General features: G+C 36.0%; 1 protein-coding gene across 1 annotated transcript in view; it reads left to right on the plus strand.

Annotated features, from left to right (window-relative positions):
• Positions 1-8,112: 8,112 nt before the first annotated feature.
• PDE7B (phosphodiesterase 7B) overlaps positions 8,113-22,456 on the plus strand; it is a 324,787-nt gene continuing 310,443 nt past the window's right edge. The window contains exon 1 of the mRNA XM_047733036.1: positions 8,113-8,502. Coding sequence (XP_047588992.1) covers positions 8,482-8,502 — 21 coding nt within the window. The 5' untranslated portion in view covers positions 8,113-8,481. The remainder of the gene's footprint in view (positions 8,503-22,456) is intronic.

A 22,456-nucleotide genomic window follows, 5' to 3' on the forward strand; every position in this document is an offset into this window, starting at 1 on the left:
GCTCTCTCTCTCTGTGACAAATAAATAAAATCTTAAAAAAAACTCTGATGGAGATGTACTAATGTGTAATAATGTATATTTATTATTGTTTATAAAGGCTGAAAATATATTTATAATGTCTTTGATCATATATAAGACTTTAACTTTGGCTTAAAATACTTTATCAATGTTCTTTGTTGTGGCCTTTGCTTTAGTACCTTTTTAAAGGTCTTTTCTACTTTGAGATCACATATATCCAACCGTATGTTTTCTGGCAACTTTGTAGCTTCAGGTTTTCATGTTTAAATCTTTTAAATATGTTTTATATTTGTAAATGGATTTTGGAATGAATCTAAGGTCGATATTGTATTTACAAATGGCTAGCCTTGTCCCAACATAGTTTCTGAAGCAGTCTATTCCTCCTTCACTCATTCAAAACACCACTTTTATCATACTTATTGGTTCACTTTTAGGCTTTGTTCTGTTCTATTTATTTGTTTTTCTTTTTTTTTTAATTCTTTTTTTAAAGATTTTATTTATTTATTTGACAGAGAAATCACAAGTAGGCAGAGAGGCAGGCAAGAAAGAGGGGGAAGCAGGCTCCCTGCTGAGCAGAGAGCCTGTTGTGGGGCTCGATCCCAGGACCCTGAGATCATGACCTGAGCCAAAGGCAGAGGCCTAACTCACTGAGCCACCCAGGTACTTCTTTATTTATTTTTCTATTTATTTATACCTATATCAGTACCTTCATGTTTTAGTTTTATAGCAGTTTAGTACCTATAAAAGATGTTGTTCTGTTTTCCTCTCAGTAGATTTAGCACTATTAAGTATATTTTATGTCTTGAAACACAATTTTCCTTAGATCCTATGGACGCCACATCCTCTTTTCTCTATGTTGCCACTCTTTGTCCCCATTTTTTAGGTTTCTTTTCATTTCTTAGCCCTTAAATATTGTGTTCCTTTTGGTTTCTTTTCAGATCCTTTTCTATTCTCATGCTAGGCACACTTTCTGAGTGATTCCATAGCACATATGGCTGATGATTTCAACCATATGAATGATGGTACTCAAAACTTCTCCTAACCTATGTTTTTCTGCTGACAACGTATCCATCTTCACTTTGATATTAAGTTCCAAACTGAACTTATCATGTTCCCTGCCAAACCTAACTCAGTAAATGGCACCCATTTGCCATGGCTAAAACTTGAGTGTTGTCCTTGATTGTCTTGTTCCTTATTCTTATCCCATAGTAAGCTTTTCAACTTTCACCTTCAGTCTATCACCGAATCCCATCGAAGGCATCTCCTAAACAATGTTAAATTTTCTCATATCTCTCCTTCCACATGACCACCATCCTTATCCAAGCCACTGTACTTTCTCTCCTGGACTTCTTGTCTCCAGACTTCCCTCGTCTGGTCTCCACATAAATGCCAAAGTTATGTTTCAAAATATGAAGTTGATCCTTTATTATCTAAAGGTTTCAATATAGCCCCATTTCTTTTAAAACAAAGTCCCAATTTCTTGTATGACTTTTAAAGCCCCGTACTATCTTTACTTCTTCTTCCTTTTTTTTTTTTTTTTAAGATTTACTTATTTATTTGGGAGAGAGTGTGCATGCACACATGTGAGTTGGGGAAGAGCCAGAGGGAAAAAATCTCAAGCAGACTCCCCACTAAGCATGGAGCTTGACATAGGGCTCTATCTCAGGACCCTGAGATCATGACCTGAGCTGAAATCAAGAGTAGGACTGAGACACCCAGGTGCCCCCTGTGTTTACTTCTTATCACTCCAACCAAACTGAACTTGCTTCTGTCCCTGGAGTAAACCATGCTCATCTTCACCTGTCCATGTTTATGTTATCATTTCAGCATTCATCATTTTGTACCCTCCCTTTTTATTGGAGCAGCTCTTAATCAATTCAGGTACTTTTCCTTTTTACCAGAGTACCTTTTACTTATCTTTTAGAATTCATCTCAGATGTCAGTATTTTCAGGGAGAAGCCTTGATTGAGTTAAAAATATGGTGTTGGTTTCTCTCCTATATACTCCCAAATCATCCTGAACTTCCCCTATTACATTCCTCACTCCATTGTATTGTAATCACATGTTTAATTGTCTGTACTTAAGACTGGACTTTTCAGCGAATAGGAATACACTACTGCTATTTTAATTCCCTACTTGCAGACCTTTAATAATGCCTTACTCCCTAATGAGTAAAATTCAAATTTTAGATTTAATGTTCTATAATTTTCACTGATCTACCATGATGGGTTCACAATATATCATTCCTTTCCCATGTCCTGTACTTCCATATCCTTATACCTAACCTACAGATTAGTCTCTCAACATAACATGTCTTCTTGGTTCAGGACAAATGAAATCTCTGACATTATGCAAAGTCTTCCCCTTGTGAGAAATAATCTCCCCTTTCTTTGGATTTCCATTGTGTCTTTTTCCATCTTTAGAATCCTTACTGCATCTTTCTTCTTATTACTCTTATACGAACATGTATATTGCCCTTTAAGCCAAATATATAACTTTCAAAAGTAGAGATCACATCTGTTGATCTCTGTCAACCCCAGTAGTATGTTGAACATAGACCACTGGGTTTTGCCAATAATTTATGCTCAATAGGTACTTCTTGAGCAAATTTAATATTTCTGAGGTCACTGAGAAAGTTATCTTTCTTGAGATGCAGCACAAGAAGAATTATATTTTCTATTCTGTTATTAGAGAAAATAGAGAGTTAAATTATAAAGGAAAGTAAATGACTAAGAGTGGTCATTTCTGTGAGTCATGAACTATTTAAAAAGGGAATTTAGGAAGAAAATGAAGAGGCCAAAGTAAGGTGGCTCTTTGTGGATTATTTTTATAGCTAATAAATTACAGAAAATGTGGTCATTTCAAATGTTGTGTTTCAAAGAATACTCCAAAATATATGTTAAATAATGGTGCCTTGGAAAACCAGTTAATATTTCAAATAATTAGTCTTAGATAAATATTATTGTACTTGGTGGAAATGATTAGATAGATATAGATATAGTTACAGACACAGATAGATCCTTAAAGTTTTTCAAGCTGCAAATGGTGAAGTGTTTATATCAGGTAGAGGAGAGTTGACAGTCACCTCTAGGAAACATTGACACCGTATATTGAATTTGTTAGGACTCTTCCTACTATAAGGAACAGAAAGCCAACTGAAGTGGCTGTAAGCAAAAAAAAGAGAATTCATGACTCACATAACTGTATTAGTCCACTTGGATTGTGTAACAAAATATCATAGTCTGGGTACTTAAACAATAAAAATTTATTTTCTCACAGTTCTGGAGACTGGAAGACCAGGATCAAAGTGAGAGCAGAGTTAGCGTCTGGTGAGAGTTCTCTTCTTGGCTTGCAGAAAGCTCACCTTTGGCTCTGTTCTCTCATGGTGGAGACAGAGAGTTCTAGTGTGTTTTCCTTTCTTACAAGGGCACCAGACCTGTCAGATTAGGGTCCTACTTCTATGACCTCATTTAACCTTAATTACCTCCCTGTGGGCCCTTTCTTCAATTGCAGTCATACTGGGAGTTAGGGCTTCAACATATGAATTGGTGAGTGTCCTTGGGAGTACTGGGAAGGATAGAAATATTCAGTCCACACCACCAACTATTGGAACTTAACTTTTGAGAGGCCGCTGTCTTGGTTGTGTGTCTACCTCCATGTCTGGTCTTTTTTGGTCTCCTTTGCTAGGTCATCCTCAATTTCCCAATATCCCAATAGATATTGGAAGACCCCAGACTTTCAACCTTGAGTCTATACTCATTCATCAAATGATTTCATGCCATCCCATAGTTTTCAATAGCATTTCATCTGCCCTTACCTCCCCAGAATTATCTCCAAGCTGCCCATATGACATTTCTATTCGAATGTCTCATGGATATTGTAAAGGTAACACACTCTCTATTATCATTTTAATTCGTGACAACTAAACTCAAATAAGCCCTTAGTACTCTTGACCATTATGTTATCCTTCTATGATAACTCCTTATTTTTACTCTTCTGGATGACTATTTCACTTCTTTTCTCCTCAAACTTTCACCACTTCCTCTCCTGTCTCTTAGCCAATATTCTTAATTCCTGGGGTGCCTGAGTGGCTCAGTGGGTTAAGCCTCTAACTTTGGCTCAGGTCATGATCTCAGGGTCCTGGGATCGAGCCTTGAATTGGGAATTTCTGCTCAGCAGGGAACCTGCTTCCCCCCTCTCTCTTTCTGCCTGCTTCTCTGCCTACTTGTGATCTCTGTCTGTCAAATAAATAAATAAAATCTTTTTAAAAAATACTTAGTTCCAATTTTACTGAGAAATTAGAAATCACAGAGAACTTTCACAATCTTGCACCACCATTACTACAATCCACCTAGCAATATCTCTACCATTTACTCTGCCTTCTTTTCTGGTTCTGTGGATGAATTATCCATGCTGCTTTCTAAAGCCAATCGTTTTATACTAGTGTTCTATCACCGCTGTAATGGATTAACAGAAACTTTATTAGTTCATAGATCTGTAGGTGCCTTGGCTAGATACTCTGCTTAGAGTCTTAAAAGGCTGAAAACAAGGTGTCAACAAGGCTGTGTTTCTTTCTTGAGGTTCTAGGAAATAATTTATTTCAGGTTGTTCATTCAGGTTGATGGCAGAATCCAATGCCTTGCAGCTGTGGAACTAAGGTGATTGTTCCCTTGCTCTTATCAGCTGGGGATAGCCTTTAGCTCTCTCTTGTCCTTGCACACAGGTCCTACATTTGAAACCAGTAGCAGTGCATTGAATACTTCTGATACTTGGAACTTCTCTAACTTCTGCTGCATCTCTCTTCTGCTTCCAGCCAGAGAAAGTTCTCTGCTTTTAAGGGCTCATATGATTAGATTGAGCACATCAGATAATTTAAGACAATCTCCTTTTTCTTATTTTTTTTTAAGATTTATTTGAGAGAAGGGGGAGAGAAAGAGAGCACAAGTAGGGAGAGAGGCAGAAGGGGAGGGAGAAGCAGGCTCCCCACTGAGCAGGGAGCCTGATGTGGGGCTCAATCACAGGACCCTGAGATCATGACCTGAGCCAAAGGGAGACACTTAACCATCTGAGCCACCCAGGTGCCCCAACAATCTCCATCTTTTAAGATCCATTACCTCCATTATATCTGCAAAGTCCCTTTTGTCATAATATAATAGAGTCACAGATTCCAGAGATTGGGCATCTTTGAAGGGCAATTCAGTGTACCACATACTCCATGTGTTCCAACTATTTCTCCTTCTCTCTTCTGCATCACTAATTATTCTTCTTAACTCGATATTTCCTATCACTGCATACAAAATACTGATATTTCTCCTAGTTGGAAAGACCTCCTTGACTCCACTCTCCCTACCAGTTAGTACCCCATTTCTCTGCTCTCTGTGGGGAAAAACACCTTAAAAGAATTGCCTATACTGTCTGCCCCCACTTTTCTCTTTAATTCTCTCTTGACCTTTCACCCTTTCTACTGTACTGAACCTGATTTTGTCAAGGACACAAATGATTACACATTCTAAATTCAAGGGTCAATTTTCAGTCTTCATCTAATTTTCATTTTACAAGGTTGATCATTGAAAATTTCATTTGTCTTCCAAGGTATCACACTTTTGGGGTTTTTTTCTTATCTCTTGGAGGTTCCTTCCCAGTCTCCTCCACTTGTTCTTTCTCATATTCCTGACTACTTAATCTTGGACTGCCTGGGGCTTTTCCACCTGTACTCACTGCCTTGGTAATTTCATCCAGTCTCATGGTGTTAAATACCTTGAATATACAATGATTTCCAAATTTATATCTATAGCTCAGAACTGCCCCCTGAACTCCAGTTCTATATATAGAACCATCTACTCCACATCACCCATTCAGTGTATCCTTTATAATCTTCTACTTTATTGTAATGATTTGTCTTCTCTCAGAAAAACCCAAGTTTCATGAGGACAAGGGCCTTCGTGTTTGTTTGTTTGTGTTCACTTCTTCATCTCTAACACTTAAAGCAGTGACTGTACAGAGTACATGATCAATAAATATTTGTTGCTGTTGAATGAAGTCCCAGAACCACTTTTTATTTCAGCTCAAAACTAGGTTCTTCTTCCAGTTACCCTCTATCAGTAAGTGCCAACTCTATTCTAGTTTGCTCAAGAGAGGATCCTGGGAATTATTCTTGATTCCTCTCTTTCTCTCACACCCTACATCTTGAAATCCTGCTAATTCTATATGTGTACACACACACACACACACACACACACACACACACACACATGTCCTTCCAGAATCTGGCCTCCTTCACCTTCCCCACCTTCACCCAAGATCAAGCCATTATTGCAATGGTCTCATTATTGGCCTCCCTACTTCTACCCTTGTTCCTCTAGAGTCTATTTTCCACACAGAAGGGAGAGGAAATCCTTTTAGAATTTATGTTGATCATAGGCATTCCTTAGTTCAAAACACTCTGATAGGTTTTCCATCTTAGAATAAAGTCTAAATACTTTAACTGGATTCTAAGATACTTCCTGATCTTTCCCGAGACATATCTCTCTAAACCCATTTCTTTCTTCTGCTCATTCTCTTCTAGCTACTCTATTTCCCTTGTTCTTTGAATATACCAACCATTCACCTGTCTTAGGACTTCATACAGCTTCTGTTGCCTGGAATGCAGAGACACAGAGGACCAGCTTCTTCATTTCATTCAGGACTCTGCTCCACATTGCTTTATCATAGTGCTTCCATGATCATTATACCTAAAACAGCAAACACACACACATGCACACACACACACACACACACACACACTACTTCTTGCCCTTACTTTCCTTTATTTCAAAGCCTTATTACCAACGGATATTATATATATATTTATTTTTATTGCTTGTCTTCACCCTTCCCTCAGATGTAAAGTACATGAAGGCAGGTACTATCTGTTTTGTTCATTGCTGTATCTTCAACATCAAAGATGAACCCTAACAACTACAGGCTTATTTAACCCTACCGCATACGCTTGTAGAGAGATAGAAATACGTCCTTTCCCAAAGAATCAGTATTAATATTTGAAAAAGGACTCTGGCCTTTCTTAAGTGATGTGCCTACCCCTAAAACATTTTCTGTGTCTAGAGCAATGGAGAAATCTGATTGGCCAGTCTGGGTCACATGCCCTTCATAGTTCTGTTGTGCGGTGGAGGTTCAGGGGCTAAGAGGGAGAAGGGAGGTGGCAGAGGAAGGCTGTGCGGTCCATAGGTGGAGAAAGGAAAGTTTCCAAAAGAAAAAAAAGAGGTTCTATTAGCAGAATGGGGCAGGGGGAGAAGGGAGAGAATATGGGGGAGGGAAAACCAACAGATGGCCACCACTGAGATTTTCCAGAGTAGGAAGAGAAATACAGGGATAAGCTGGGGCCCCTGGTAGAGGAAGAATCCTTAAATAACTGTACCTTCACACGTTTGGGAAGAGGACATGCTGAAATCCCAGGCATGCCTGTATGGCATCAGCACGCCCTGCTTCTTGAATGATTCCCTGTGGGGAGTTGCAGGAAGGATCCCCCTAGCACAAATAATCCTAAAGCTTCACCACAGAAGCTGGAGGAAAGATAGAAAATCAGGGATCAGCAGCATAAACAGGATCTCTGTTTTTCCCTGCACATATTATCACTCACCAGCTCATTTGCAGAACTCTGCATCCATGACTATAAAGATTAACTAACAATTCATTTTAGGTAAGGCTGACAAAGAGTTCATTTTGAAATAAGCAACAGCTGTCAAGTGGGCATATGTACACAACTTACATTTGGAAAAAGAGCATATAAATCTTGCCACTATTATTTAGCTCAAGGTTTTTGTCTATTTTTTGTTTTTGTTTTTGATACACCCAACCATGAGGTATTTTAAATTTTTAAAATCCATTCCTGAATATAGGAAATGTTTCTTGGGTTCTCCTGAGAGTGGGGTGCCCAGACTAACCACAGGCACACACACATTCTTCCCATAGTACAGTACTTTAAAATTAATAGCACATGCAGAGGAAAAACTAAACCCTTTGACGTCACTCTTGAAATGAGGAAACATAAACAGAAAAGGCTCCACTCCAGTAAGCCGCCAGAGTTGAAGCCGATTGGTCTCTGCTTTTCCTCGCCTGTGGCAACTGACAGCACCTCCCAGCCTAGCAGGCCGGCTGCCTGCCTGCTCCCCCAGCCAGTCGTGGGTCTGGGCACTGCAGCAGGCTCGGCTCTGTCCCAGCGCTTGCCTGGGAGAAAAGTCGTGTACTCACCCAGAGACAATCTCTCTTTCTACCTTCTTTCTGTCTCAATTTCTCTGCGTGCCTTTGTGTTTCTTTCTTTTTTTTTTCTTTTTTCCTTGTTTTTACTTAATTATTCCTAATCCTGGATGAAGTTGCTGGATTCTGCAGCACAAGTCTTCATGAACAAGCAGCACCGCTCAGAGATTTCACGGCATTCAAAGGTCACAGAACTGCCACTATGGTTAAATGTCTTGTTTAATGGTTGAGGTAGGTACAACAAATTTAAGCGGCAAGCTCATTTTTCTTGAGAGAACAGAATCACAGAGAGATGGCAGGAGTTTTATTTAAAATGAACCTGTACATATATATATATATATTTTTTTTTTTTTTTTTTTTTTTGGTCTGTGATTGTTACTACAGCAACCAGCTTTTGAATTTCCTTCCTTTTTCTAGGCGAATGGACTAAACATTATCACTTACCCTGAATTAACCCTTTCATTCCAACCAGCCTAAATGCGAGACTCCGGGATTTTCATTGCACTTTGAGACCCCGTGGAGGAGGACTCCTTTTTCCCTTCTTTTGTAGTGAATGCAATACTTCTTCTTCAACATAAATCTTAGAGTTGGGTCATTTTTCTTTTCGGTGGAGATTGAGCAGGAAAATATTGGTATAGAGATTGGTGAGGACTGCAGGAAAATCAGGGGTTTTTTTGTTTTGTTTTTTGTTTTTTTTTTCCTTGAGTTTGTCATGTTGGTTGATAGCAGACTTCAAGAAGAAGAAATTAGTAGGAATAAGCTAATAGGTAATAGGGCTGAAGGTAGAAAAACTTGTAGAAGGTATGTCAGAAAAATGAATTCCTGAGGAAAATGCACTTTAGCACCTTGTTGCATTTAAAAAAATATTCTGGATTTGGAAGTTGGCAGAAGAGATGCTGTCGCTGAGTTAGATGACCCATGGTTTAGATCTTACTTTTTATAAAGGAAACTAAAAAGTTCTTTATTAACCCTGTGAATTTGCTAATTTTCTTTTCCTGCAAGAGTTGAAAGCAGAGTGAGATATTTAATTAGGGACCTCAGTGATTGAGCCGGGGATCTAATTAATCATCCATAGATTCTGTTCTTCATAGGCTTTGGGCAGAGACTGTTCGAATAAACCTCTTTGCATCAGAAGGCAGGCATAGACAGTAAACACACTAACTGCTGCAGGAAGCAGGGCAAATAACATAGCGCTAATGTTGTTTTCAATGACACGTTATTATTATGCGTTGAGGGGGACCCCTGCTAAAAATCATTTCTGTGCAAAGAGTCCATTTCTGTCAAAGCAATTCCAGTAACATATGGTTAACCTGGATTTCCTTATTAGCCTTCTCAAAAGTTATGCAATAGCAAGTAAAATGGGATTATTCGAAACCATGACTCTGTTTCCAAAATTTCTTACTTGATTTTTTTTTTTTTAAGATTTCTATTCTCCACCTTGAGAAACAGAAATTTTAAAAACTGGGTCATGTTAGAAATATTAAGCAAGATATCAAAGATATAGTGCATTTCAAAGGGTTAACAAAATTAACTGCATGAGACTGTAATGTACTAAGTTAAGAACTGTGAAAATATTAGCTCCGAAATGCAGAGGATGTGCTGTGAATGGACAATTGCTTTTCTCCAGCGCCTAGTGGGAAAACAAGGACTTTGTGTGTTGCAAATGCGGTCCCTCCATTTCCTCTGCTTTATCTTGTATTACCGGCTGGGGAAACAAAGATGGGTGTCAGTAGTTGCGTCTTGATTGACATTTTCTCCAATAAAATGAAGTTGCTTTTTGTAGCAAGTAGAAGCCCAAAGTTAACTAGTTGCAACTCCGAAGATTGTACCCTCTTTGTAAGGATTTTTACCTGATACCATAAGCTGTCCAATTTCAGACTGTACTGACTCAGTTGAACAAAAGGAGACAAAAATCAGTGGTAACTCTAAGTCAGCAAATTAGCTGGCAGAAAACCCTTTTTGAATCAAGTTACTTAGGGTAAGTGTGGAAAAATTCAAGATGTGTCATGAACAGACATCGACTTAGGGAAAATCGTACCAGTACACCTTTTGATGCTTTACACGGTGTTCAGCACAAAGCTGTTTATTGTCAGTTCTCAATAAATACCTAGTTAAAATACTTGTTGAGCACTTACTACCCTTCATATATTGTAAATTATTTAAATGATTCTGAAGTATGGCATTTTTTACTGTCTTTAAAAAATGTTTTTGGTGTCAGTCTGGCCTAAAATGTAATCTAGAAATCAGCACATCAGTAGTACAGAGGAGGGCATTCTCAGCATTGATTTGTGTTATTTTCAGCCAAAGGACATCCTACTCCAAACAGATGCAAAAGTAAAATGACCAAGTTTCCTCAAAGTGAAAATGAACCACCTTGAAATGCATCTGCCTAGTAATTAATCTTCCAAAGTCCAAGGTTGTTAGCTAGGCTCAAATCACGGGGGAAGCTGCTTGTCAACTCACAGAACAGTGTTGGAAGGAATTTTTTAAACCCTAGACTAATCTCAAGCAAGATGAAGAGGTCTTCATTATATTAAAGAGAACAACCAAAATTAAAAATTAGGATAGACTTCCGAACATCTAAACGTAAAAGCTAACAGGTAGTCTAAGTGGTTCAACTGACACTGACTTTGGGAGGACATCTTATTGGGGAAAGTAGGTCACTTACCAGGGACACTGGATATACAGAATGTCTTATTCCAAAAATCCACCATCCTATGGTGGACACACATGTGCTACTTTTCATGTGTATCCCAAAAGTAGCCTAGAGACAAGTAGGAACCTCTCCTCTAAGACGTACATTTGGCTGAGGAAGAAGGGATTTGGCATTTGGACATGTAATGAGGTCCTCTCTAACAGTGCTTCCTCATGGTGGCACCTGCATTTCTCCCAACAATGTGCCTTGGAGAGCACTTCCATCATTCACATGAGAACAGCCTTGTGATCTGTATCGTTGGCTTCCAGGAGCATCTTGGGTGACTTTGTGGACGTGCTAACTTTGATCCGTGAGATGGTGCATACTTGGTGTGTTAGCAATTTTTGAAATGATTGATATGGAGATTTGGGGGAGAGAAGGGAAAAAGGGATGTAGAAACCCAAACTGACTGAATATCTACTATACACAAGCACTTAGAGATTTGAATGCAGAGAGTGAAGCGTGTCAAAGTTCTAATGTATAACCAAGGTATTTATACTTTTCCAAGAATCATTTAGGTATCCAAATGATTTCATTTGTACTTATTAGAAAGTGACTGCATGGAGCACACTAAAAAAACAAAGCAAAACAAACAACGACAACAGCAACAAAAACAGGAGGCAGAGACAGGAGACCAGAGTGGGTATTCTCTTCAGGCTCTAACTAGCTGGGTGACTGAGCTACTTGCTCACTCTTGACTTCAGTTTTCTTATCTATAAAGGAAACTGTTTGTATTGTGTTTCTAACAGTTTTTTATCTGAAACTTTTTATAGTATTCTTAATTTAGAGTTTTTAAAATAATTCCATTTATATATATATAAATGTGAAAACATCAAACCTTTATTCAAAAACATCACTGTGTATTTTCAACATGCCCCATGAATGAATACAAAGATAGATAAGCAATGATTTCCACCTTTGGGAAATTTAAATTCTGGATAAACATATAAACGAATAGCGGAGTCTTTGCAGAGAAATGGAAGAACAAAGCAGAGTTTGGAAGGAGGTAGTGATGAGGAAAAGTGAAACTGAAGAGGTGAAACTATGCCAATTGGAATTTAAGAAGAAAACTAAATTTTCTATCTATGTATTTATTTCTATTATGGTGATCTTTAATATGATCAATTAGAGGTATTGCCATTCTTCTAAAATAACATGTATAATGGTGTTATTTAAAAAAATACAAAAATATAACATTGAAGACAGGTGAAGTTTTCTCCAGGGGCCAAATTAAGTTACTGCACAGGATGGAGATGGTGAATTAAGTCAGTGAACTAAATCAATGGTGATGATGGTGTCTTCTCTATTATCGTTTGAACTTGGAACCCCAAGGAGTCATAGAAAGCAGGAGAACTTTAACAGCAGCCCCAGATGCCAGCAGCCATTTGGTACAAGCAGGAAATGTTCACAAGCTGCAATGGGGTTGAGTATTGATGCAATGTGGTGATGTTCTGGGAAATGCCCTCACTGTTAGGAAAGCTTACCTAGCGGCTCGGAACTTCCGGAGATGACCCATGTGAGTTAGTGCACATTTCTTAAATTTGGGGGGCCTCAGTTTCCTCATCTGTAAATGCAGCCATTGGAATATTTGTAGAATGCCTTTTTCCTTCCCAAATCTGACAAGATTAGTATAACTTCTTAGCATCCATTTGTTTTTATTCTTCCATCTCTCCCATTCTTTATTTCTACCACTTGCCTTTCTACTTTGCCTTTGCTCAGTTTTCCAAATTCACATAATTTCACCTCCAAAATACTCTCATTGCCAAAGAAAAACAAAAGCCAAACAAGGTCCTAGGTTTTGGAGAATTTCTCCTCAGGAAGACTGTTGCTCCCCAGAGACAATCACCCAGCCTTGCCCCCGGTTCTCTTGTGAGAGGCTGATGGGCTGCTCCGTGGCGGCAACACTCCTTCATATAGTAAGGGACGTGCTCTGTGTTCATTGTAGCTGGGTACTATAACATTACATGACAAGAATCTTTCTCCTGAGTGCCAATCACTATTGTGGATTTTCTATATTATTTAGTTTAATATCTCCTTAACCCAATTCTGGTTTCTTTAGCATAATTGAAAACATGTGGATAATCCAATTGGAGGAATCCTCAGACAAAAAACATTTTCTTTGGTGAATCGGTTGTCCACTGAGTACCTGCTCTGAGAACTTTGCCCTAATGGTCCAGGGTCACTGCCTCATCCTTGTGGTAGGATTTGATGCAGTTCAGTTCCCCTAATCCAGACACACTGGTGAGATCCAGTCAGATCTCACCAGTCAGATTGGGTCAGAACATTCGTCCTGGCATCTCCTCTATGTGACAGTTTACAGTTACCAGCTCAAGCATGGAGAACAGGGAGCAAGGTTTGTAGTTTCAGATAAACCTAAAAATAACTCAACACTAAACACACAGGAACTTATTAAACAATATACAGGTTTTAATGTACTACTGTATAAATACACCAATATTTTGAAAATCTAAATCCTTTCATGGCTGCTTTATACATCTATTTGCATGTAGTATGTAGGAAAATAATAGCCTTAGCTGATATGCCAGTAAAGAAAGTTTATGTCATACATTTAACCTCCCCCTTCCCTCCCTTCCTTGTCTCCTCCCTTTCTTACATTTGTAAGGAAAAGATGGGAAAAATTAAGATTGGTAATGAGATGTTGATGGAGGTTCCTTTAGTAAAATTTGGAGTAATGTTTGTATTAGTTTTTCCTTTGTAGTAGTTGGTAAATTCACCTAAGATTTTTTATTAAAATTCCAGATTGTTTTCTTATTAAGACCTTTTGTGTTTTACATTATCATAATTAACATATAAATAAGAAATACATAAAATATCCTTTTTTTTTTAAGATTTTATTCATTTCATTTGACAGACAGAGATCACAAGTAGGCAGAGAGGCAGGCAGAGAGAGAGAGGAGGAAGCAGGCTCCCTGCCGAGCAGAGAGCCCGATGCGGGGCTCGATCCCAGGACCCTGGGATCATGACCTGAGCCGAAAGCAGAGGTTTTAACCCACTGAGCCACCCAGGCGCCCCATAAAATATCCTTTTAACACGACGAAAATTATCATTACCAGCCCACTGCTTCATACATACAAAGTAAAGATTCTGTTCAAAAAGGGGGTTTATACATGACTTAAATATACTGAAGTATATTTAAGAGTTCTGAGTTTTAGGAATATGCCTATTTTCTCCTGCAATTGGAGGTCAGGTCTAGGGCCAATCTGGGGGTAGGGCTGTTTCCCTAGGTCCAGGTGTAGATATAAGGAGGTTAACATATGCCTGATTTGGTCTGACTTGGTATCAAAAGATATCAAATAGTCAATGACTTACATATTTGTTGACCTTGGTAAATCTTAGCCTAAGAACATATCAAATTATATTCATTTTATACTCTGTAATATAAAAAAACCAGAAGCTTCCTGAATCCAATAATAGGTGAGTTGTTGAAAATGTTACTTTAAATATGTACAATAGAAAACATATAGTTATTTAAAAGAATGTGCTAGATCCGCAAGCACAAATATGGAATGATTTTTAAGACATATTAAGGAAAAAAAAGCTAAACATTTCCACAACTATATATACACATTCATACACACCGACAGAAATTTTCTGGCAATTCCAATAAAAATCTTAAACGACGGACACCTCTGGGAGAACTTGGAATAGAGGATGGGGAGCAAGATGTACTTTTCATGCATATACTTTAGAATTGTTCAGCTTTTCTCCCCACAAGTTTATTACATCTACAGTGGGGGAAATGGAAAATGTTTATTTTTATTGTGTGATATTTAAAGTTGAGAAAAAAATAGAAAGTAAAAGAAGAGTTCTGTTTTGTTTTTTAAATTGCTTCATTTGCTTTTTCCTTCAATCCTGTTGAGTTCTTCCCATGTGTCATTGACATGGTGAAGGAGCACAGTATGACCAGCAAGGAACCACTCCTGCTTGAGTAATTTTGGGCCAATCATCACTCTGAACTCCAGTTTCCTCCTGGACAAAACAAGGGGCTTAGTGAAGGCCAAAGTTTCTTCTAGCTTTTACACATGTCTAAGAAAATTTTTTGGTCCATTGTATGCCCAACTATTTGAGTTTTTTTCCATAAACTGAATATACATATTTTACTGTACATATTTTATTGTTTCGAACATTTTGTCTAAATTTTCTGCTTTAGAATTGGTCAGTTTGGTTTAGTTTTTTGAATTAATTGAATACACAAAATTTATATTCATCCAAATAGTATTTAGGGAAACCACACTTCATTGATAGACCTTTAAAATTAAAATCTACTATAATATCATGTATTCACAAAACAGTAGAAAACACTTATTTGTATTAAGATGTGTCATTTGTTGCAATACAAGCAGCTAATGCTTCAGTTTGAATATGATTTATATATTTTTTGGTTTTACAGGAGAAAAAATAAGACTTTCATTTCCCTTTCTCATTATGCCACTTGCCAGCTGTGTCTGGTCAGATGAAAGAACTCAGTCATTCACAAAAGTGTAGAAGCATTCTTATAAAAAGGAGATGCTGTAGTAATACAAAGGTCCAAAGAATGCCTTGATTTAGAAAAGGTCATTAAATTTAAGAAAAAAGTTGTTTTCCATGAAATAGAAATATAGCATATTTCTATGTCTTTAAGATAGTGTTCTTGCTTTTTCAACTAAATGAAAACATGTTCAATTTGGTTTTTAATTTGATTGGGAAAATGTAAATATTAGTCATTTTTGTTATTCAGTACTTTTTATTTAATATTTTTCTAGACTTTACTATTATGTTTGGAGTAAAGAGTAATCTTTAAGTAAAAATAAAATGAAAAGGATAAACATAAAACAGATAGGAATTTGTTTGATTGCAGGTTTTGAATGACCAGAGCCAACATTCTAAACTTGTCTCCATAAATCTATTTTAATTAATTAAAAAATCATTAATCACATAAAATAATTCATTCACTTATAAATATAATAATTGAGAAATATTGTCCTCTTTTTTAAATTAATATATTGCCCCAAGTGTTTACGTGTGAGTGCATGAGAGAGAGATTAAAGGCAAGGACTTTCTCAAACTTGAAGACAAATTTATATAAAAGCTTTTTATGTGGTAATTCATGTCAAGAAGACAGTGATTTGGAGGATATACCCTACAGAAAATGCCTCTTTTAATGTAATTCTTTAACAAAAGAAATAAATGCATTTATTAGATTAAATGATAATAATTATAATTTTTCTTTAAAAATTCAGTTTGTATGTTAGGTTGTGAAAGAGAAGGGAAAGCAGGAAGAAAAAAATGAGGTTCAAACTTTTTTTTTTAATATTTTATTTACTTATTTGACAAAGAGAGACAGCGAGAGAGGCAACACAAGCAGGGGGAGTGGGAGAGGGAGAAACAGGCTTCCCATGGAGCAGGGAACCCAATGCTGCTGAATTCCAGGACCCTGGGATCATGACGTGAGTCAAAGGCCGACGCTTAACGACTGAGCCACCCAGGCACCCAGAGGTTCAAACTTTTACAAGGGGCACTAAACTTGTAATCTAAAGCCTTGAGTTTAAGTTCCAGTTGGTAGTCTTTCTGAGAGTAATACTTTCAGCAAGTTATTTAGAGTTTTTGACTTTTGTATTTCTGCAATGTAAATATTTATTTATTTATTTAGAAGAGTAGGAGAGCATGAGGAGAGGGAGAAGCAGAATCCCTGCTGAGCAGGGAACCTGACATGGAGAGGGCAGGGAAAGCCTGCCCATGGGAGCCTGACAAGGGACTTGATCCCAGGACTTTGAGATCATGACCTGAGCTGAAGGCAGACGCTTAACCGACTGAACCATCCAGGTGCCCGCTGAAATGTAAATTTAAAGTGAAGTAACTTTAGGTTCTAAAATTTCTAGGACTTACTGCACAGATGAATTGACTTTCGTATGTAATTAATCACTCGATTCATAGCACAAATATCAAGTCACCTCATTCTTGAAAGATCCCTGTTAGGAAAAGATTAGTTATGCCTATTTTAATGGCAAGAAAATTGAGGTTCACAGAAGTTACAGCCGACAGAATTGGTATGCAACCCCAGCTTTTTTATGACAAATTTTTATTGCTTTTATATGTTTAAAACGCTTTATGTTTCAAGTTCATTTTTAATCATTCTAAGCATGAATTGAAAAAAAAATTTATGCAAAACATAAAAGTATCTGTTTCAAATGTTAAAGCAATCTACTTGGTATATTTATTTATAGGATGTTCCAATATATAAAGGAACAACACTATTTCATTTTAAATGGATTACCAATGGATGAATCTGACACTTTAATCTGGAATTTTGGCTGTCAGAGACGGTATAGTGTAATGATGAATGGTGCAGAATCTGGCACCATTCATTGTGGTTCGCTTATTAGCAATATGATCCCGAGAAAGTTACTTAATCTCTTTGGGCCTCACTGGACTTACTATAAAATAAAAGAGTTTATAGTAGTGTCTCATAAGATTATTGAGAAGATCAAATGAGTTTTACCTGTAAAGTGCTTAGAACACTGTGTGAAAGACAGTAAGCATTGTATGTGTTAAGAGTGGGTACTATTTTCTTACAAACTATAAAAATTATTTCATGAAGTTATAGCTATTTTGTGTATAGTGCTGCTGGGTGCTTTAAACATTTAAGAGAAATATAGTTTTTTTAATTTTTAAAATTTTCTATATTAAACAATAGTGCATATACAGAAAAATACCCATCATATAAATAAACATAACAATTCACTTATTATAAGTGAACCTGTGCAATCATGACGCAAGCCAAGAACTTGAACATTATTACATTATTGCCACCTCAGGAATCCATCATGCCTCTTCCATTCTGCCATTTGCCATTACAGGGTAAGACTCATTCAGTTGTTAAATATGGTTGTATTTTGTTTATTTTCATTATTCCATAGTGTTTAATTATTTGAATATGCAAGAATTTGTCATTCTGCTGTGGAAAAACATTTGTGTTGCATCTAGTTTTTTAATATTATAAAAAATACTGGCCTGAGTATTCTTGTTACCCATCTTTGGTGCACATGTACCTGTATTTCTGTTGAACGTATACTTAGGAATAAGTTGCTGGCCAACAGAGAATGTTAATGTTCAACCTTAGTAGAAAATTCAAAAAATTGCTCAAAGTGGTTCAAATAATGTACATTCTTACCAATCCCATATGATAGATCACTTCCCCATTAACCTTACTTATTAGCATTTAGTAGGTATGTAATTATAGCTTATCATGGTTTTAATTTGCATTTTCCTGATTATTAATAAATTGGAGCATTTTTTCACTTGTATAGGTCAGGTAAACATCCTCTGTCAAATTTTTAAACAAGTCATTTAGATATTAACTTATAAGAATTCTTTATATATTTTAATACCTTTGATTGCTATATATGTTATATATATTTTCTCCCCTTGGTTAAATCTTCTGTTTTCTTCTTCAGGATTATTTTGGTCGTTTTTCATTCCATATAAATTATAAATTAACTTAGTTTCCTCCCTGCAAAACAAAACACTGTTAGGATATTGATCAGTTTGGAAAGACTGACATCTTTCCTGACTCTTCAAATTTATAACGTAGTATATCCCTCCATTTATTTAGGTCTCTATTAAATTCTCTCAATAGTATCTTCTAGCTTGTTTTGTGGCCATTTTACACATTTTTTGCTACTTATTTTGATATTATTCAGAATGTTATCACTTCAATTTCAATTTTAACTTTTGTTGCTAATACATAGAAAAACAGATTTTTCTAGGGGCGCCTGGGTGGCTCAGTGGGTTAAAGCCTCTGCCTTCAGTTCAGGTCATGATCCCAGGGTCCTGGGATTGAGCCTCGAATCGGGCTCTCTGCTCAGCAGGGAGCCTGCTTCCCCCCCCCCCCCCCCCCCCCCCCCCCCCCCCCCCCCCCCCCGCCTGCCTCTCTGCTTACTTACATCCACATCCGGCTCTCCTCTCAGTAGGGAGCCTGCTTCCTCCTCTCTCTCTGCCTGTCTCTCTGCCTACTTGTGATCTCTGTCAAATACATAAATAAAAAAAAACAAAAACAAAAAACCCAGATTTTTCTATATCAATTTATCAACAACATTGCTTAACTCACTTATGAATTCTGATACTTTATTCTGTAAATTTCTTTCATTTTCTAGGTAGACAATCTTACTATGTCAAAATATTGACAGTTATATATCTTCTTTTTCCATACTGAACTTTGTCTTATTGTGCTAGCTAGAATTGTCAGTAAATTGTTGAAGAGGGTAACATTGGGTAAATGGATTGTTTCAAATCTCAGAAGAGCTTTCAATATTTGTTTTACACTTAGTATGATATTCTTTATAATATTTGGTAGTTCCTTTCTATTCCAGTTTGCAAGTTTTTATGAATGAATACCTATCAAATATTTTTGATAACTATCATATGATTTTTCTGTATCATTCTATTGTGATGGTGGTTGATTTTACAATGTCAAATCAAACTTGAAGTCCTAAAATAATTGCAATTTAGTCATGATATGTTGTGCTTTTTTTTTTCCCCTAAATCCCTCATTACCTTGTTTCTGGAATGCTAATAATTTTCAGGATTTTGAAACTGTGTTGATGAAAAAGATTAGCCTAAAATGATCCATTTTGGTAACAACCCTATCAGGGACCCACAGACCTCATAAAATTAGAAAAATTATTCTTTTAAAAATATTTTGGGAGAATTTATATAAATTTGTGTTATTTTTTCCTTAAATATTTGTTAAAAATTATAAATAAATCCATGTGGTCCTAGAATATTTTATAGGCAATTTTATAGTTATAATTTTAATTCCACTAACTTTTATAGGCTCTTCAGATTTTCTACTTTTATTTTCAGTTTTGGTAAGTTGTGTATTTCTTGGTCTTAGCTATTTTGTCTAAATTTTATAACTAGCATGAGGTTGTTTTTGTTTGTAATATCCTGTTTTAATATTAGTCTTACTTTTTATTCTTGCTATTAATTTATTATGCTATTCCTGTTTTTCCTTTTTTCCCAATGGTTTTGTCAAGATCAATTTTATTAGCTATTTCAAGTAAATAAGTTTTTTTTTAAATCCTCTTCATTTATCTATGTTTGTTGTCTATTTTTAATTTCAGTTCTTTATTATTTCCATCTTTTTCCTTTCTTTAGACTTATTTGCTGAGGTTTTTGTTTTGTTTTGTTTTGTTTCTCTGTTTTCGCAAATGGTTTTGTTGTTGTTATTGTTATTGTTGTTTTTGGTTCATTTACTTTTCAGTCTTTCTTCTTTTTGAATATATACATTTAAAGCAATAGATTTTCCTCTAACAGTTCGAGCTGTGTCCCAAAATTTAGCGCTTCCATTATGAGTTCATTCAAAATAGTTTCATTTGTAATTTCTTTTTGGACCCACAGATTATTTAAAAATGCATTTATTAATTTTCAAGTATATTGAGATTTCCTAGTTATCTTTTTGTCATTGTTTCTTAGTATAATTCTACTGTGATCATAGATCATACTGTGTATGATTTAGGTCTTTGAAATTTGTTGCAGCTTGTATGTTGTGACCCAGCATATGGTCAACTTTTGTAAACATTTCACATGCACTTGAAATGAATGTTTATTCTGTGGTTGTTAGGTATAGTGCTTTATATATGCCAGTTAGAAAATTCAATAATTGCATTGTTCAGATCTTCCACATCTTTACTGGTTTTTTTTCTTCCTCTAATTACTGAAAGAGGAATGTTAACAGCTCCAGATAATTATGGATTTGTCTATTTTTCCTTTTAATCCTGCCATCTTTCACTTCATATATTGTGTTAGCAATGTGAAGTTGCCATTTTTATGGATCAAATAGCTGAATATCAGCATTTTTATATAAACTAATAAACTAATATTTTAATGGTGTGCTGTTAAATCATACCTTCACTGTGGGGTAATAATTGGTTCTTGGGAAACAGAACATTCTTACATATCGTAATAGTTTATGTCCTTCCAAAAAGACTCACTAACAAATATACAGTGTTGGAAAAAGAAGCTAAAAAGACTCCTTAAGGGGATGGAATGATAACAGAAAGAGGTTGATAAATACTTCATTTACACAAATTATATCTTCCCAGTGAAATGAAACTTCTCATATGATAAAGTATCCTTTTTTTTCGTCCATCAATGCTTTATGTGTGACCTATTTTTCATTCTTTTAGTTTTAAATTTTCTGTATGTTTATGCCTTAGATTTGTGTCTTTATAGTGGATGTATTGTTTTATCATTCAGTCTGGTTATATATGTCTTTTCAGAGGAGTATTCAGCCCTTTTATATTTAATGTAATAGTGATATTTTTGTTGTTGTTGTTGTTGTTTTGTTTTTTTAATTTTATTTTTTATAAACATATAATATATTTTAATCCCCAGGGGTACAGGTCTGTGAATCGCCAGGTTTACACACTTCACAGCACTCACCATAGCACATACCCTCCCCAATGTCCATAATCCAACCACCCTCTCCATACTCCCTACCCCCAGCAACCCTCAGTTTGTTTTGTGAGATTAAGAGTCACTTATGGTTTGTCTCCCTCCCAATTCCATCTTGTTTCACTTACTCTTCATGGGGGGTTAAGGGGGTAGGAGAAGAGTAATAGTGATATTTTTTAATTTAAGTGCTGACTTACTCTCTACATTCCATTTGTTTTCCTGTTTTAGATTTCCTTTTATCTCATTGCTAGTCATCTTTTGGGTTGAGTTTATTTGTCATTGAATTTTCCTTTCCCATTAGCTTGTTATTTTTAAATTCTTTCACATGTTTTACTGGTTACTACTGAGGTTACAGAATGTATGTTTGACCTAATCAAAGTATGATGCAAATTAGTACTTTTATTACTGTATGGGAAATTGAGAACCTTTGAATGAATGTCTTAACTATTTTTATACCTCTCCTGAATTATATGCTGTTTTCAGGTATTTGATTTTATATAATTTAAGTCCCGTAATAAATACATTATTATGTTTTTATACAGTCATATATACACTTCATTACTTCCTGCATCTCTGTGATTGCATATAGAACTTCTTTTAGTCTAGTAATAATTTGGTTTAGGTTTTCGTTGTCTGAAATGGCTTTATTTTGCCCTTTTTAAATGTGAATGTTTCCTGGAAACAAAATTCTAGATTGGTAGTTTTCTTTCCTCACTTGAAGACATTATTATATTGCTTTATGACTTTCACTGTTTTGGGGTTTTTTTCTGAAATCAGAAAACAGCATTTAAAAGCAATCTCTCCTTTTTACAAAAATTTTCTTGATGATTTGTAGTTCTTTATACCTTCAATTTCCAATAGTGTTACCATTATTGCTTTGTTATGATTCTCTTTGCATTTATTCCTGTGAGGGCTTATATGATTTATTAAGTGTGCATCTTGATATCTTTCAGCAATTTTGGAAAATTACCATTCATTTTCTTTTTCACCATTGCTTCTGCCCTATTTTCTCACACTATTCTTAATGGGACCCTA

The sequence above is a fragment of the Lutra lutra genome, chromosome 6 (genome assembly GCF_902655055.1).
Source record: "Lutra lutra chromosome 6, mLutLut1.2, whole genome shotgun sequence".
Classification (NCBI taxonomy): domain Eukaryota; kingdom Metazoa; phylum Chordata; class Mammalia; order Carnivora; family Mustelidae; genus Lutra; species Lutra lutra.